Raw genomic sequence first — 17,822 nt, forward strand, 5'->3', positions numbered from 1 at the left:
TCACGCGATTCCGGACTGAGCGCCTAGAACCGCACGGCCACCGCGGCCGGCTATATATACACACAAGGCCCACATACGAGTACAGTGATGCCAAGCGTTGCCCCCGCACCCCGCACCCCCTCTTATATACCTAAGTCGGCCTTTGGAGCCGCAGTGCAACCCGCTGTCGCCGTCGGCACATTCCGTCCAACTCTGCTGCGTTCGGCGTTTGGAGCCCGGGCATTTCGAAAGAGATAAACGGCGCGCTACTTCTCCACTAGTATAGAACGCTCAGAAGGCAAACACAGTTGAACAAAATTATTCCTTGGGGGTAGCGCAAACCTGCAAACCTATACAGGACTTCGCAAATATGAACCGAACCTGTTCGCCGTGTCTGAGGCCTTTCACTTGTTAGTTAATGACCAGTACGGCGCGACAGTGTTTCTGTGAGGTAAGGTCGCTTTTCTCGCGCTGCTAACAGATGCTGCCGGATGAGGAGCGCCGTGCTAGTGGTGGCACTAGCGCTGGCGGCGGCGGCGGCGGCTGTGGCGGTGGCGGCGGCGGCGGCTGCGGCGGCCGTGTCGGCGCCGGGGGTGGAGGCAGAGGACTGCTCGCCGTGCGCGTGCCGACACTCGGAGGCGGGGCTGGTGGTGAGCTGCGCGCACGTGGCGGGCGACACGCTGGCCGCAGTGCTGGCGCCGCTGCGGCTGCCCGTCGCGTCGCTGACGGTACAGCAGCTGGAGGGCAGCGCGCCCGCCTTCGCGCCGTCGCCGCCGCTGCGCCAGCTGCACATCTCGGGCGCCGGGCCGGGCGCGCTGCGCGACGACAGCCTGCGCGGGCTGCGGCGCTGCCTGACGGCGCTCGGCGTGAGCGGCGCGGGGCTGGCCGCCGTGCCCGTGGCGGCGCTGCGCGGGCTCGCCGCCCTGCGCTCCCTCTCGCTCGACGCCAACCTGGTGTCGGCCGTGCCCGCGCACGCCTTCCGGGGGCTGCCGCTGGCCGCGCTCAGCCTGCGCGCCAACAGGGTGCGCGCGCTGTCCGAGCACGCCTTCGCCGGCCTCGAGGAGTCGCTCGCCGAGCTGGACCTGTCGAGCAACCGGCTGCGGGCGCTGCCGCTGGCCGAGCTGGGCGGGCTGCGCGCGCTGCGCACGCTGCGCCTGGCGCGCAACGAGATCTCGTCCGTGCCGCAGCCCAACGCGACGCGCCTCGGCGCGCTGCTGGTGCTCGACGTGGCGCACAACGAGCTGTCGACCGTCGACGCGCACGCCTTCGTCGCGACGCCGGCGCTGCGCCAGCTGTCGCTGCGCCACAACGTCGTCGACGGCGTGCACGAGGAAGCTTTCGCGCCGTTGCTCGACCTCGAATCCGTCGACCTGAGCCACAATCGTCTCGTCTCCCTTTCCGAGGACACCTTCCGAGACAACCGACAGCTGCGCACTGTCGACCTCAGCTACAACCACCTGCATCACATCGGCGACATGTTCGCGAGTCTTCCAGAACTCAAGGAACTGTACCTGTCTGAGAACAACATACTAAAGATTCCTGGCGGCGCTTTCAAGGGTTCCGTGAGTTTAGAAGTAATACACCTCCAGCGAAACGCGATACGCCACATCGGCGCGGACTCGATGCGAGAATTGCGCCACTTACTGCAGTTACGCTTGAGTGACAACTTTCTACAGACTATTCCACACGACCTCCTCGCCAGCTGCGAAAACCTCACCAAGCTTTCCCTGGACGGAAACAGGATATCCGAACTGCAACGGAAAACGCTGAGCACGCTCAAAAACCTCACCGTATTGAGACTGCACAACAATAAAATTGATAAAGTGTCAAAAGACCTCTTCAAAAGTGCCGTTTCCCTATTCGAACTAGAGCTGCAAAATAACGAAATCTCCGTTATCGAAACGGCCGCATTCAGGAACCAGAGATATCTGCAGCACATAAACCTCGAGAAGAATTACGTAGAATCCCTGAGCGATATTTTTCCCCACCAGTCTTCGTCCCTAGTATCCATCAGACTCGGCTACAACAGACTGGCTTTCCTCCACAACAGCAGCCTCCGCGGCCAATCTAATACCCAGATCGTGTCGCTTAGCCACAACAACATCAACAGAATCGGCAGATTCCTCTTCAGTGACCTTATAGTTACCGAGAAGCTGTACCTGACAAACAACAGCATATCCGTCATAGAAGACAGAGCGTTCATCCAAATGTCGCGTCTCAAGACTCTGGACCTCAGTTTCAACAAGCTGCAGTACATAACGAAAAACACTTTCCTCGGACTTCACGGGCTCGTCGACCTGTACCTGTCTGGGAACGCCATAACGAAGGTAGATTCGTTCGCACTGACGTTCCTCAACCAACTACGTGTTCTCGATCTTACTGGCAACTCAATTGCCGTCCTCCACGAAAATATGCTGCAGCAAGGTCTTCCAATACGAATCCTCAGCCTGAAAAAGTGCGGCATAGTGAAAATAGAGAGCGGTGCGTTCCGCGGACTGAACAATCTCAACGAGCTGAACCTCGAAGGCAACAACCTGTCGGCGGCAGCCGTCGGACAACTGGACGTCCCGGGACTGCGGGTTCTGCACGCGTCTGCCAACAGCCTCGCGGGCATCCGGTCGGGTGCTCTCTCCAGCCTGCCATCGCTGCAAGTCCTCTCGCTGGCCAGGGCCCAGATCGGTGACGTGCCCAGGCACCTACTGGCCACCAACGCCGACCTCGTGCGCCTCGAACTCAGTGGGAACGGACTGCACAAACTCAACAAAGATCTGTTTAAAGGCTTAAAACGCCTGAAAGAAATCCGCCTGCACAAGAACTCTTTCACGGAAATTCCTTACGAAGCTCTCGCCGTCATTTCGAGTCTCGAGGTGCTAATAATATCGGAAAACCGTCTCTCGAACGTGGACATGCGAAGATTAAACAACCTGTACATGTTGAAACACTTAGATTTCAGTAAGAATTTCATTTCGTCTTTCGGTGGCTTCAAGTACACCAAATTCCCCCATCTCATCTCTATAGACCTCGCAAGAAACTCGCTCCTGTCGCTGCCCAGTAACTTCTTCCTGCTGTCCACTTCCCTGAGGAGGCTCGATCTCTCTTACAACAGATTCAAGCAGCTGCCCACTCTCGCCCTCTCCGACAAGAACTTGCCGTCTCTCGGTTGGCTCAACTTCACCGGGAATCCACTTTACTGGGTAGGAAACATGTCTGTGGTGCACGATAAGTCCAACCTCCAAGAAATACACATCACAAGCACAAATCTGAGTGTTGTCAGAAACCACGAGCTCAGCAGATTCGGCAAGTTGCTCAACCTGTACCTGAATAGGAACAACATTACAGACATCGCAGTGGGAGCTTTCAGGAACCTCACTGACCTGCGGAAGCTCGACCTCAGCGAGAATCACATCAGTAAATGGAGCCAAGAAATTCTGCAGGGACTCGTTTACATTGAGATGCTCAATCTCTCCGGCAACCATCTCAAGTTTATAGAGGACGTGTTCTTAGAAAGTAAAAATATCAAAGTGTTAGATTTCTCCTTCAACCAAATAACTTACGTCGGTAAGAAGACATTCCGCCATCTGCAGAGACTGACTGACCTTCGCCTCAACGGCAACAAAATTTCGACCATAGTTGATGACGCATTTCGGACGTTGAGGAGTGTGCGTTTTCTCGACATCAGTGAGAACTTGCTGAAGACAGTCCCCGTGGCGGTCCTGCATTCTGTCGAGAGGCACGTGAAGCACATGTCCATAGCAGGTAGGTAACGCACTACTTTCTGTACACTCTCTGTTCACTAGATACGACATTCCTAAAGTTCCTTTACAGTAAAATTTGAATCCCTCCAGAAAATCTCCACGTGCAAAGAAATGCCTTTGAGGTAAGTACTATTCTTTTTAAAGCGTCCCCTGAAACGGCCCCTCAGAAAAATTAATGAATTACTGTGCTAGTAAACTTCTACGTTATTTGATACAAATACTGCTGAGTAAAACTGAACGTACTCAGACATTTCGCTCTTTACTTATTCTGATCAATACTAAACTGACACACAATATTTTTAGCGCAACGCAATCTGACTTTCAATAATCTCTACAAAAGAATGGCCCTGACTAACAATAACCTATACCTTTCATGAATCACTTACCTCACAAAATCTTCGTTACTCGAACTACTGCAATACAGCGAGCGCCAAGACTGCCAGCTAAATAAAAGATTCTAACTACTGAAGGCACTAAATACTGATAGGCATAGTTGGCAAATGAAAGATTTTGATAGAGAACAAACAATGTATTTACCTTAATGGTGTTCAAAAGTCATTATATATATATATATATATATATATATATATATATATATATATATATATATATGAGTTCATGACATCCAATCTTACAAACTTAATGTCTCTGATGGACACACGTCCAGATCATCCGCTCTCAAAACTCTGCCATCTCTCTTCCCACATCCACCACAGCTGGCAGCTCACCTCCAACAGCGCAACGCTAAGCGCTGTTAACAGCCAACTGCCCAACACTACAATAGCAAGTTCCAACAATGCAAACCAGCCACAGAATGCACACAGCACAGTCAGTGATTTTCATACAGAGCGCTTGGTGACGATACCAACATAAAAACCTAAACAGCCTACTTACATTTTCTTCGCGCATATTCACAGTAATATACGAGGGCTATTCCGCAAGTAAATTCCGATCGGTCGCTAAATGGATACCACTGTGAAAATCCCATGACGTTTACCACAGATATGTTCGGTAGCATCTCTAGTGTGCCCGTCGATCGCGGCACGTTGCTCTTTTCAATTCTTAGCTCACAGTGGACACATGAAGTTGCCTAGAAAATAATGTCTTCCTGCATGTATGAGGGCCTGTTGAGAGATTTCGCCTGATGTCGTGCAACCGATACAATGTAACTGTCATGCGCTTCGTTCTTCATGATAATTCCCGGCCGTACTCCGCAAGGGCAATGAAAAGCCTCCTGCAGCTTTTCGATGCGAAGTGTCTGACCATCCACAACACAGCTCATAATTGGTTCGTCCTGAGTTTCATCTCTGCTCACATGAACCGCTGACTATGAATACAACATTTTGGCACGGACAACGATCTGTAGACGAGTGTAGAGAATCGGCAGAAAGCACACGCGGCTGCCTTCTATGACGAGGGTATTGGGAAGTTGGTACAACGCAACGAGAGATGTCTAAGTCCGAGCGGCGACTATGTAGAGAAGTAGGTAAAGTGTAGCTTACTATTTCAGATAAAACATATTTGATTTTCATTCGTGACCTATGGGAACTTACTTTCCGAATAGCCCTCGTACGTTCATCGCGGAAATACACTCTATCCGAAAAAAATGCCGTTTTGGACCAGAGCCAAGCAGTGCGTTACTGAACCACAAATTCCGACCTGCCATTGAAGCAGAATAAGAGCTTTAAAGACGGCACACACACAATGTATGTGAATGGTCGGTTTATCGCATTTTTGCCTACCGTATTGGCTTTATTTAAATGAGACGTCTCTTGCTAACCCTTACTCGACTCGTGGCCGTTTTTATAGGTAACTCCCTAGGAAGAGAGTACTAACTCCATTTTACGAAGCTGGATAAGTTCTCGGTTTCGGAAGATTCGTCTCGTAGAGCTTGTTAGGCTATGAAAGAGAACAACAACAAATCTACGTGTGGTGGGTCACAACAAACTCTAAATGAGAATGCATAGTCATTACTGAGATGGATTTTTTCCCCTTCCGGAAGATATATCGCGTTGATTACCTGTGACAAGTAGGAAGGAATGAAGAGAAACCTCTAGCAAGATGAAGCATAGAATTAGTCGTTGACTCGTGTTCGCATAGAACAGTTAGTAGTGCACTTGTTGGCTCTGAGCACTATGGGACTTAACATCTGACGTCATCAGTCCCCTATAACTTAGAATTACTTAAACCTAACTAACCTAAGGATATCACACATATCCATGCCTGAGGCAGGATTCGAACCTGCGACCGTAGCGGTCGCCCGGTTCCAGACTGAAGCGCCTAGAACCGCGTGCACTTGTTGTTATATTCATATATAAACTTCGAATCACGTTTCTCCACATACTTTTAATTTTTCACATAGAAGCAATATATCGGTTTATTACTATATCACTTCGCTCACCATCGACCATGTCTTCTTGTTTTCAACTGTTTCACCACATATGTGAACCGTCTCATTCATGGTTAGCGAATTAGTTTCTCGAATCTTCTTAAATAATTCTTCACATGGTTTCAGTAAATCAACAGCGACGCAGAGAATAAACTTTCACCAGCTACCGTGATTTCAGTATTTAACAAATACCGAAATCTTTTCACTGAATAGAAGAATGGCTCTTTGTGAAATGTTACAATTAATTTCTTTCCTGTACTATGAATTTTGAGAAAGTGCTGAGTCACTAATCCTATTAATGTCTATAAGACCTGAATTAATACTCATAACATTCACTTTCTATTGATGTATGTATCTATTCAGTCTTCTTTCGTCTTGATTATTGCCAGCAGCGCAGATCATCCTCAAATTGTTGGTAAAATGACGTAAACTCTTGAACGAACGTGAATAAGAAGGCTTTCGTCAACCTTTATTAATTTATTTCTTCTTGGTGGGCGCCACACCCTCGACAAATTCAGAAAGTATCAGTATGATTGCTGCAATAGCCTTTTGTAAAATACGATGTCTTCCTCTGAACATTTGATCAGTCGTACAAGGGAAATTCATTATGTTGCCGGCCGCGGTGGTCTCGCGGTTCTAGGCGCGCAGTCCGGAACCGCGCGACTGCTACGGTCGCATGTTCGAATCCTGCCTCGGGCATGGATATGTGTGATGTCCTTAGGTTAGTTAGGTTTAAGTAGTTCTAAGTTCTAGGGGACTGATGACCACAGCTGTTAAGTCCCATAGTGCTCAGAGCCATTTGAACCATTTTTTTCATTATGTTGTGGAGAAATGCTACTAGCTAATTATTTATAAAGTTATTGTGTACTATTTGTCCGGCAGAGATCGGTTTAATTCTGCTATAGGTTATTTTCAATGAAGTCTGCTACACTGTGTCTGCTATACAGTCGAACACAGATGATCGACAGTGCACAGATATGATGATAGGGTGGGCCAGGGGTTATTTTGATGTTCACTGTCACATTACAAGACAATTTCCTTGGCACTGAAACATGTGCCACATTAGATGCATTTGATCACGTAACATGTCCACATCATTTTCGGGCATACTTGATCCGTTGAGGTTTACAATTAAAGCAGTAGAACACCATGAAGATGCTGTAAACGATTTTATAAATCGTAAATTGCGATTTATTTTACTTGGTATCAGTTTCACTTATACCAGCACCATCAGGCGAATTTATTAACCATAATATATTACACTGATCCGAAAATAGTTTCATAGCTGATTCCGATTACCAAATACAGTAAATCTCGATTTGAACCGATTAAAGAACCCGATTATCAAATACAGTAAAAATTAATGAAAATGTTGCTCACAAGTGTGCAGAGAAATATGTTTTATTTTGTGGAAAAAAGTATCAACGATGATTCAGTGGGTTATGTTGCTTCTGTCTCGGAGCATTTTGATCGCATTAGCGGAATAACGTTAGTAGCACAGAAATCAAATGTGCAAATGTTTTTCATCTCGAAGATAGATACAGCTGATGCGCGTTGATCAACATGTTACGCAACACCTAAGAACTATTCTAAACATCATGCATGTTTAGTGCACAATCTCAAGGATACAATTATATATGCCGTAAACGCGTTCAGTTCTTACTTTAGCTGTAGTGTTGCGTTTTATTTGGTGCTGTATTGTGTCTCAAGTACCACATTCACTTGAGAGACCAATTACAGGAATTACCAAACTGTCCTACTTTTTGGCTCTCTCGATACTTCATAGATTGTATCTTAGCGTCGACAGGCTTTCCTCACAAACAGAACTACTCCAAACGACGGCTATCAACCTAATAGACTTATTGCGTCCACTTCTTCTTTTCACTACTGTTTATTCCATTTATCAGGGAACTGCAGAATTATTCATTTTTTAATTTCCAAAATTTATTTTATTGTTTAATAGACTTATTGTGTCCACTTCTTCTTTTCACTACTGTTTATTCCATTTAGTAGGGGGTACTCTTTTACAGAATTATTCATTTTTATTTTCCAAAATTTATTTTATTATTTAACTTTGCGGCTGGATGCCATTCCTGACGCCACAGTCATCAGGGTGGCGTAAGATAGAAAAGTAATGTGCGCCATCTGTCGGTGAATCGAGCAACCTTTGTTTCTGTGTTATAGCATTTTAATTGTTTGTGTATCGTATTGACTGAGGTGGAATTTGGGAACCAACCCAGCATTTACCTGAATGAACGGTGGGGGACGGGGGAGACCGCCTGAAACTGCAGCGCCCAACCTGGCCAGTGTGTCAGCCCACGGTCGTTAACCTACGCGAGCTGTGGCGTTACGCGTTACGCTGTATGAGTAGGTGACATTTATTACGTTCTCTGGATTCTCGAGTCTCGAAAATCTAGGACGTGTTTATTGGATCAAAGAAAAGCATGAAGATTATCGATTTAACAAGATCGTCGACAATAAAACCACATTGGGTAAATAAAAGGAGAGACAAACTACTACGAAGGAAAAATATGAATAGAAATAGAAGTGTCATTTATTCTTTCTATTAATTACATTCAGTTTGCAAACAGTACTGTATACGTATCTAAGTAGTACCGCACCGCAAATCAGTCTGTCAGAAAAGTCCTAGGGGGCTTCCTAGTCGGGAGTATGTGTGTGGCAACCACGTGAACCCTTAGCTTCGTCGGACGTTACTTCCACTTACTTGTGTCAGGGTTCTTCTGTTTCCCTTTCTGTCGGCCTCTCTCCGCCACCTCTTGTTTTCTCGACGTCTGACGGTCTCTTTCATTTTCCTCTTCCACATCTAACGCTGGAGGCGGCGGAGTAGATGGACTTCGGTACGGGGTCGATGGCGGAAGAGGGAAATTATAGCTTCTGTTCTCAGAGAGGTGGCTACAAACAGCTTCTGACTCACACTCAACGGCTCAATTCGGCTGGATAACCATCTGTCAATGTGGAAAGGAACTGGATACAACATTATTTTTCCCTGGAAACACGTGATATAGCTCTCTTTGTAAAAGAATCCGGAGGAAAAACTGCACCTCACTCAGATCTCGTGGAGGCGATTACATAGAGGTCAAATACAGAATCGTTGGAGGAGGACGATGGAGGAAAGATGAACCGGAGTAGGAAGAGGGAACGGAAGTTAAAGATTGGAATGTGTTCACACTTTTGCAGGCTGGCAATCTGGAAAATGCCAAACAGGAAATGATGAAGAATGGACTGGATGTATTAGGAAAGTGTGAAGTGAGATGGGGGAGTAAGGGGTAGTTGGATAGTGGAGAGTACAAATAGTTTTACTCACGCAGGGAAAAGAGTGGCAGTTGTGGTGTGGTAATTATGATACAAAAACGGCTGATGAAAAACGTACTGAAAGTAGAGTACATAGGTGAAAGACTGATGATGATGAGATTAAGATGTGACAAGGAGGACGTTGTTTTAATACATATTTACATGCCAACAAGTCAGTTCGCTGATGAGGAAGTAGAGTAATATTATGAAAAGACTGAAGAAATTATGGATAAATAAAACCGAAACGCCTGCATCATTGTAATGGGAGATTTCAGTACAGTGGCAGGAGAGGGAAAAGAAGGGGCAATGGTTGGAAGATTTGGTTTGGGAAACTTGAACGACAGGGATGAAACACTGGTTAATTTCTGCAGAGAAAATTCTCTTGTAATTGGAAACACAGTGTTCTATTGGAAGACGAAGATAAATATGAATATCTTGGATGAATGGCGACAGATAACAAATTGATTTCATCGCAACTCAGAATAGGTACAAACACTGCCTAAAGAATGCCAGAGCACAAACTGGAGCAGACATAAATCCAGACCAAAAATTGATGGTGGCAGACTTGAAACTAAGGTTGAAGAGCGTGAGAGAAGGAAAACAAAGAGACAAATGTGACCTAGAAAGATTAAAGAGCTAAGCTAAAAATTCTGAGTTGAGAAACAGTTTTATGTCAAAATAGGATAGAGAACCCAATGATAGAGTACAAACGAGTAATGAAAGAGGCTGAGACAAAACTTCAAGGAACCTGCAGAAGAAATTGTAGAGGTAGGGAAGTAGGAAACTGAGCAGAATAAGGAAAGAATGGAAAAGAAAGACAATGCTGGCTAAGACGGAGGGAAGAAGGAAATGGAAGACAGTAGGAAGTGAAGAAGGGAAAAGAAAACACAGAAGGCTGAAAATTGAAATAAGGAGAGAAGCAACAGCGTGCAAGGAAGACATAGATGAAAGAGAGATGTAAAGAAATATATAAACTTGGAAAGGAAGGAAAATACGAATTTTGTATAGATTAGCTCCTGATGTAGTCTTTCAAGCAAACAAAAGCAGGACAGATGTGGGAATAGAAAGAAGTTCATTAACTGGAGGAAATGTTGGGAAGGTGGAAGGAATATGTAGAATGCCTATATGCGGCTATCAAAAACCAAACGATATTGAATTAGAAGCGGAGATGAAAGTTATACCAAAGGGCAAACGATATTGCATGTTGAAAGGTGAAATAGTAAGACCTTTAAGAGAGATGAAGAATCATAAAACAAGTAGAACTGATGGATTATCGGTGAATAAGGAAGTGGAAACGCGTACAGCAATTGCTAAGGATGCATTTAATAAAAACAGGAGGCTTGTGTGTGGGTGGGTGTACAGGGACCTGAGGAAGAGACAGGCGAAGTGCTTTACATGGAACAAGGCGTTATACAGAGTTGAGACAAGGTCACTGAGGAAAGAGGAAAAAAGAAGAATAGAGGCATTTGACATGTGAGTTGGAGGAGGTTGGAACGGATAAAATAGGTACACAAAGTGAGAAATGAGGAGGTGTTGAGAAGAGTGGGAGAAGACAGAGAATTTTTAAAGGTACTCAGGACGAGGAAACACAACTGACTTGGACTCTGGATAAGAAGAAATTTTTCACGGATGAATGCTTTGGAAGGAACGATGAATAGAAGAAGAAAAAGAAAAAGAAGAAGAAGAAGAATATACCACATGGTGGATAGTATAAGCACAGAAAACAATTATGAGAAAACAAAGAGGGTAGCAGATGACTGGACTGCATGCAGAGCTACGTGTGAAGACCTGCCCTAGGCCAGAACACTGATGACGATGGTCGCTATATACATCCTGAACTGTGTCTTTACTACAGTTCGATACCTCTCCCTCTTAATGCCGCTTGCAGCTTTAATTTCAATTCCCGCCAAGCGCCATTTTTTGTTTACTAGCGATTCCAAAGGGGTGCTGAGTGCTCTGCGCGGTGCAGTTCCTCGTTTCAAGCGCAGCAGGGGGTGATGGGAAGGCCGACAGCTGGGAGTGGACGCGAGTAGTGTGACCGTTGTCGACACTCTATGCCTAGTGTGGATGTAGCCTCGATAAGGCTACTGGCATTGGGACGTAATAGTGGCGTCTGATACAAGACGTTATGGAAATTCTATCACTTCTGTTTCCTCTATGTTGCCGGTGTGGAAGCAAGACTGTGTCCTGGTACTGGTAGTTATTCGTCGGAGTGAGCATCAATCAAACTAAGACCTATCATACACCTTTGTTTAGCGGTAGCTGACATTCACATTCCGCTAAAACGGTGATTCGGTACCCAGCCATATTGCCGAAGTTATTCGTCGTGACTACTGTTGACTGTTCCTATCAGATGCTTTAGTATTCTCTTCCGCTTCTTCCGCTGTGTGCTGTTGGGTTCACTTCAGTGTTAATATTCAGCCCAATGTATTAGAAATGAATTCTTATTGTCTTGTGGTTGAGTCGTGGGTTTGTTTGATTCGATAACCAGGACGTCCCATACCACTCACGATGCACGTCAAGCAACCAAGATAAATGTGACTTAAATTTGCATTTGTGTAACTCTAGTTTTCTATGAGATCTTATCTAATTAGTCAAATAACTATTTTATACTTTAAATTATGTAAAACTTGTTCAGACCGTGAAATGGGGTTTTGACATACGATGTTCTCTTCTTTTGAGTTCTGGTCAAGTCCACGTTATGTCATCTTAATGGTCTGTTAAGTGCGTCAGCACTCGCAACAGTTATATGGGGTGTATCTACATTACTACTTAGATTAATTAATAGTTATTTTATTCGGTTCATTACAGTCCTCTCATTTCTTGAGTCACCACAAGGTCTTCTGTTTTCTACCTTTATTCTGGAAGTGTGAATGCCCGTAATCTGCAAAGATTTTTGGCGGGTCTCTTCCTATATTACAGTTCCCCGGCTCCTGGTGGCTGTTACGATTTCTATCGTGACCTGTTTGTTCTTCAGCCAATCGCTTCAATTCATGAGTTTAGCACCTTGTGGCGGTCAATCTTACCCCTACTTTATCTGCCTCAGCCTTAGGGAGGGCTTTAATTCCTCAAGCTAGCTTTAGACCAGTGCTGGTTCATTAGGATTCCTTTCATCTTATGATAGTTTTATATAGCTCTATAGAGTAACGTATTGTGGTCGAGTCTATAAAGTTCATATAACACGGCCAATGTGATCTCAAAGTGATAGTTTTAAGAATAATTTGTAACCCATTTTATATGCTGAATTGTTCAGGGTGAAACAGAGTTGTGTTAGAAGAGTGTTGTTATATATTTATGATAACTTTAAATTTATTGTGCTGTTTCCATGATTTAATGTATATGCCCCTTTTAATGGGTGCTAGATTTATCGTGTCTTAGCCGGCCGGTGTGGCTGAGCGGTTCTAGGCGCTTCAGTCCGGAACCACGCGACCGCTACGGTCGCAGGTTCGAATCCTGTCTTGGGCAGGTTAGTTAGGTTTAAGTAGTTCTAAGTTCCAGGGGACTGAAGTTAAGTCCCATAGTGCTCAGAGCCATTTGAACCATTATCCTGTCTTATTTAGTGTTTAAGTAAGCCCACTAATCTGGTTTCCTGTAACACGTGAATGTGCTTAGTTCTCCGTTTTCTACGATTTATTTCGTCGAAAAGTGTTTCAGTGCTATAATGTATAACAGTCAAATGTGAACCAAGTTGTTCTCCAGTTTAGCTGTTTATTCCCTAATTTTCGTGGAATTTAAAATTCCCATTTCTAAATTTGCGAGCCTTAATCTGTTTTGTGTAAGTTATTGTCAGTGTAGCTGTGACGTACCTAATCAACTGCAAAACGTAACTGTTGGTGTTTTAACTGGTTGTGTTGCAATAAATGCAAACTTAATGTGAAGCTTATGGGTGATTCATATTCCCCCGTTCCCCATCCTCAGTATAGTTAGAATTAAATTCTTGTGTTAAAGCTTGTGTTAAGATTTTTCTGTGAGTGACTGGGAGAAAAGAAAAGGAGGCACTACAAATGGTAGCAGAGCGTGCGTGATGGGGCAGCGGGACTGTCCCGGTCTTGCCCTTTTAAAGAAGGGGCAATTGGTCTGCGGGTTGAGTATTCGGCAACAGTACACGCAAGGGGGAGGGGGGGGCCGGTAATTGGTCGCTTGATTGCGTGGGGACTTGATTAGTCCTGTCGTCATTTCGGGCGAACTTGATCAGTGATGCTTTACTTTTGATTGGTAGTGCCGTTGAGGAGTTGGCCCAGAATATTGCATTTCTCTACGGTACACGTGTCACCTCCAAATAGAGGGGGAGATTACAAGCCCAGTTACTGGTACGCGTGCATTTGCGATTTGGAATTGTTGTCGTTAAATAGGGAACAACAGGACTTGGTAGGCCAACTTGTCCAGAAAGTAAGCGGCTTGCAGGTTAAAGCCAGTGTGTTGGGATTGGAGCATATTCGTGATGATGATGAAGAAAGTTTGTGTTCCTTAGCCCATAATAATCAAAGTTTGCAGGGTCAAGAGTTTAAGGGGAAGTGTCGGAAATGTGTTGCCAAATTGCCTAATCCCATTATGTACCTTCTGCAGGGGATTTCCCAGTTAATGATTGGCAATTTAGATCAAGTTCAGAAGGTGTTATAGTTAACCGTAAATCTTGAGGTACACGCTAATGCCTTACAGGTTCCCCAGATAATTATTTTGCGTCTTTTGTATCCGCTATCTAACGGTGTTCTTATTTAAATTTTTTCGGAAGTCTTGCACGGGCAGGCTGCCTTGTGTGAGTTGAGAGATGCCATTATCAGACGTAAACTTTCACCTAGGGTTCGGCAGTACTTGGAGGGCCAATATTATTGGAGGGTACAGGGGTTCAATGAGAGCTTGTCCCAGTATGTTGAGCGGGTTCGAATGCCCGTTCGCGCGCTTAATATGTCTCTAAGTGAACGCGACGCTGTTCTAGTCATAGTGCAGGGAATGAGACCCGAGGACCGGTCGCGGACCGAGTTTGTGCGGGAGCCGCTTTCGTACACCGATTTGACGAGTCTGATTGATTCTATTGAAACGTTTAGTTTTGCTGATGAACGTCGTCAGGAAACATCCGCCGGTCGAGACCAAATGTCGCTTGTCAAACAGCCTAAGGGACCGCTTCTCTCGTCAGGGATACAGTGTAGATGTTTTAGGTGTGGGGCTGTTGCTCATTTAGTTCGCGATTGCCAACTGCAGCGAACGGCTCGTGCGAGCGAGTGACGCCAGAAGAGGAACGAGTGGGATTTTCAATTTCGTCTTCCTAAAGGATGCGCTATGTTAAATTAGTGTCAGGGCTTGGCTTGCCTGCATCTGCTCCCTGATTAATCATGAACCTGTTTGCGCCCTGCTAGATTCGGGTAGTGCAGTTTCTATACTCGATTATGCGTGGTACTTGGAGTTTCGTGCCTTATGCAAACTTCCTTCTTTGTCTCCCTCCATGTAGGGATGTCATGCGGTAAATGACCAGAGGTTCACATTAGTAGGGGAGATAAGGGGAAACATTGCGATAGGCGGCGTTTCCTGGCAGGCCTATCTGTTGGTCTTTAAGAGTCTGTCCGTCAATCTGTTGTTGGGATGTTATTTCATTTGCAAGATTGGGATGATTCTTAATTTTGCTGGTTGTACCTTTAGTTTCGCCTTTCGGCCGAGCGAGAAATTTGCCTTTTGTTCTTGTCATGGGTCTCTTGGGTTAAAAACCGTTAATAGCGTGGTTTCCAAGTTGGATGTTGGTCATCTGTCTCGGCTTGAGGGATACCGTTTGCTTCAGTTATTAAAACTTTATCCTCATTTTCTTACTAATCGGTTGGGGGTCATCGATCGTATTCATTATAAAACCCGGCTGGTTGATGATATTCCTGTACGTCAGGCCCTTACCGTCTGTCACCCCCGAAGATGCGGGTATTATGCCGAAAGATCGATGAGATGCTAACCACTGGCGTCATTAGGCCATCTACATCTCGTTATGCGTCGCCGATATTTTTGGTGTCTAAGGATCATGGTATCGTCGGGTAGTCGATTATCTTCAGCTCAATCAGAAGGTTATACTAGAGTCGGTCCCCATGCCTGATCTTCATAACTGCTTTACGTGGTTTGTTGGAGCACGTTGGTTTCCTGTGCTCGATTTAAATCAGGCTTATTATCAGATACTGCTTACTGAGGATTCTAAGCCCGCTACCGCTTTTGTAACCGATTGGAATTTATTTGTATTCAATCGTGTTCCTTTTGGGCTTGCTACCGGGGCATCGGTTCTCTCGCGCCTATTAGATAATGTTTTAGGTGATCTTAAGTTTAACTGTGTCTACAATTATTTAAATGATGTTGTAGTCTATAGTGCCAGTTTTGATGAACATCTTCAGCATTTGAGGTTGGTTTGGGATCGCTTGGGACAGCCTGGGTTAACTGTTCAAAATGGCTCTGAACACTATGGGACTCAACTTCGGAGGTCATCAGTCCCCTAGAACATAGAACTACTTAAACCTAACTAACCTAAGGACATCACACACATCCATGCCCGAGGCAGGATTCGAACCTGCTACCGCAGTGTTCGCGCGGTTCCGGACTGTGGCGCCTACAACCGCTCGGCCATTCAGGCCAGCCAACTGTTAAACCTAAGAAAATTAGATTATGTCGCGGCGAAATTTCTTTTTTGGGACACTAGGCTTCGGCCGACGGAATCAGGGTTGAACAAGAACGTATTGCCATTTCAAAGCGGTTCAGTCCTCCTCGTAATAAGGAGGATATTGCCAGATTTATAGGCATGGTCATCTATTTTCGCAAGTTTGTTTCCAATATCGCTCAGTTAGCCACTCCTCTGAATAGTTTGCGTAGTGAGAACATCGAGTTTCAGTGGCGAGAGAGCCAGCAAGCGGCTTTTGAGGCACTTAAAACTGCCCTTACTAATCCTCCAGTTTTAGTAGAACCTGACTTCAGTAAAACCTTTATTCTTCAAACGGACGCCTTGAGGGGTGGTCTTGTGGCTGTTCTTACGCAAGAAGTCGATGGTGATAGACGTCCTGTCGCTTATGCTTCGAAATGTTTGTCAGGAGCTGAATCCAACTATTCTGTTTATGAATTGGAGCCATTGGCCGTGCTCTTTTCCCTTGAGAAGTTTAGGTTTTACCTTGAGCATCACGAATTTTCATTGGAAACTGATAATCAGGCATTAAGTTGTGTGTTGGACCGTCCCCGAAAAACTGGGAGAATTGCTCGTTGGGCTGTTCGAATTTCCGCCTTTTGGTTTAAGGTCAGACACATTCGTGGTGCCGAAAACCTTGTTGCCGATGCCTTAAGCCGTATGTTTGCTGAGCAAGAACAAGATTCCCAAGACGTGTATCACGTACTTGTAGCTGGGGTCTTTGGTGAGGTTCCTGAATTGTTTGTGGACATTGCTGACAAACAGCAAGAGGGCCCGAGGTAGGGAGCCATCAGGGAAAATCTGCTTTCGGGCAAACACATTCCGGGTTACGCTATAATTAGAAGTGTGTTATGTAAGCAAGTTGGCAGAGATAGACAGGCTAAAATCTATCTGCCCCAACAGTTGGTTAGCCCTGTTTTTCATTACTTTCATGACTCCGTTGTTGGAGGTCATTTGGGAGTTGCCAGAACCCTAGCTAAGATTGACCAACAATTGGCTTGGCCATCCATAAGACGTAACGTGAAGAGGTTGGCCAATAGCTGCCGTTTGTGTAAGATGGGTAAACCTAGTGGCGGCAAGCGCATGGGATTTTTACAGTTTGAGAGGGAGCAAAATCCCATGGATGTTATTTATTGACTATGTAGGGCCTCTTGCCCGGACCTCTAGTGGTTGTAAATATATCTTGGTGGTCGTTGACGGCTTCAGTCGATTTGTTTGGCTTCTTCCTTGTCACGGGGTCACCGCTAGTCTGACGATACAACATCTTACCAGGATTTTCGGTGTCTTTGGACCCCATAAAACCTTAATTAGTGATAATGCGCCAGCGTTTTTATCTCGTCAATTTAGGCGTTTCTGTTTAAATAATGGTTTCCGCCATATTACCACCACTCCATATTATCCGCAACCATCCTTTGCAGAGCGCTTTAACCGCAATTTGAACGCCGCTTCAATAATTTATCATACACATTCGCCATCCAAGTGGGACCAATCTCTCCCGTGGTTGAGTTTCGCCTTTAATTCTGCCCGTCATGAGGCATCTGGAGCTACGCCGGCGTCCTTAATGCTGGCTTATACGTTGAATTGTTCCCTGAGTAATTTATGAGGCATCAACGATTTGTTACCTGACGTAATAGACGCCCATTTATTAAAAGCAACTGGGATAGAGCTAGCGCAAATTTCGGTGAGCACACCAACGAGAGGCGCTTCGTTATAATCGCGGCAGGCGTCCCTTCCAGGGGAAGGTTGGCGA

General features: G+C 45.4%; 1 protein-coding gene across 1 annotated transcript in view; it reads left to right on the forward strand.

Annotated features, from left to right (window-relative positions):
* The first annotated feature begins 470 nt into the window (after window positions 1-470).
* The window catches only part of LOC124556311 (protein artichoke-like), a 279,864-nt gene continuing 262,512 nt past the window's right edge, over window positions 471-17,822 (forward strand). The window contains exons 1-2 of the mRNA XM_047130283.1: window positions 471-530; window positions 618-3,735. Coding sequence (XP_046986239.1) covers window positions 471-530; window positions 618-3,735 — 3,178 coding nt within the window. The remainder of the gene's footprint in view (window positions 531-617; window positions 3,736-17,822) is intronic.

Source organism: Schistocerca americana, chromosome X, assembly GCF_021461395.2.
Source record: "Schistocerca americana isolate TAMUIC-IGC-003095 chromosome X, iqSchAmer2.1, whole genome shotgun sequence".
NCBI classification, from domain to species: domain Eukaryota; kingdom Metazoa; phylum Arthropoda; class Insecta; order Orthoptera; family Acrididae; genus Schistocerca; species Schistocerca americana.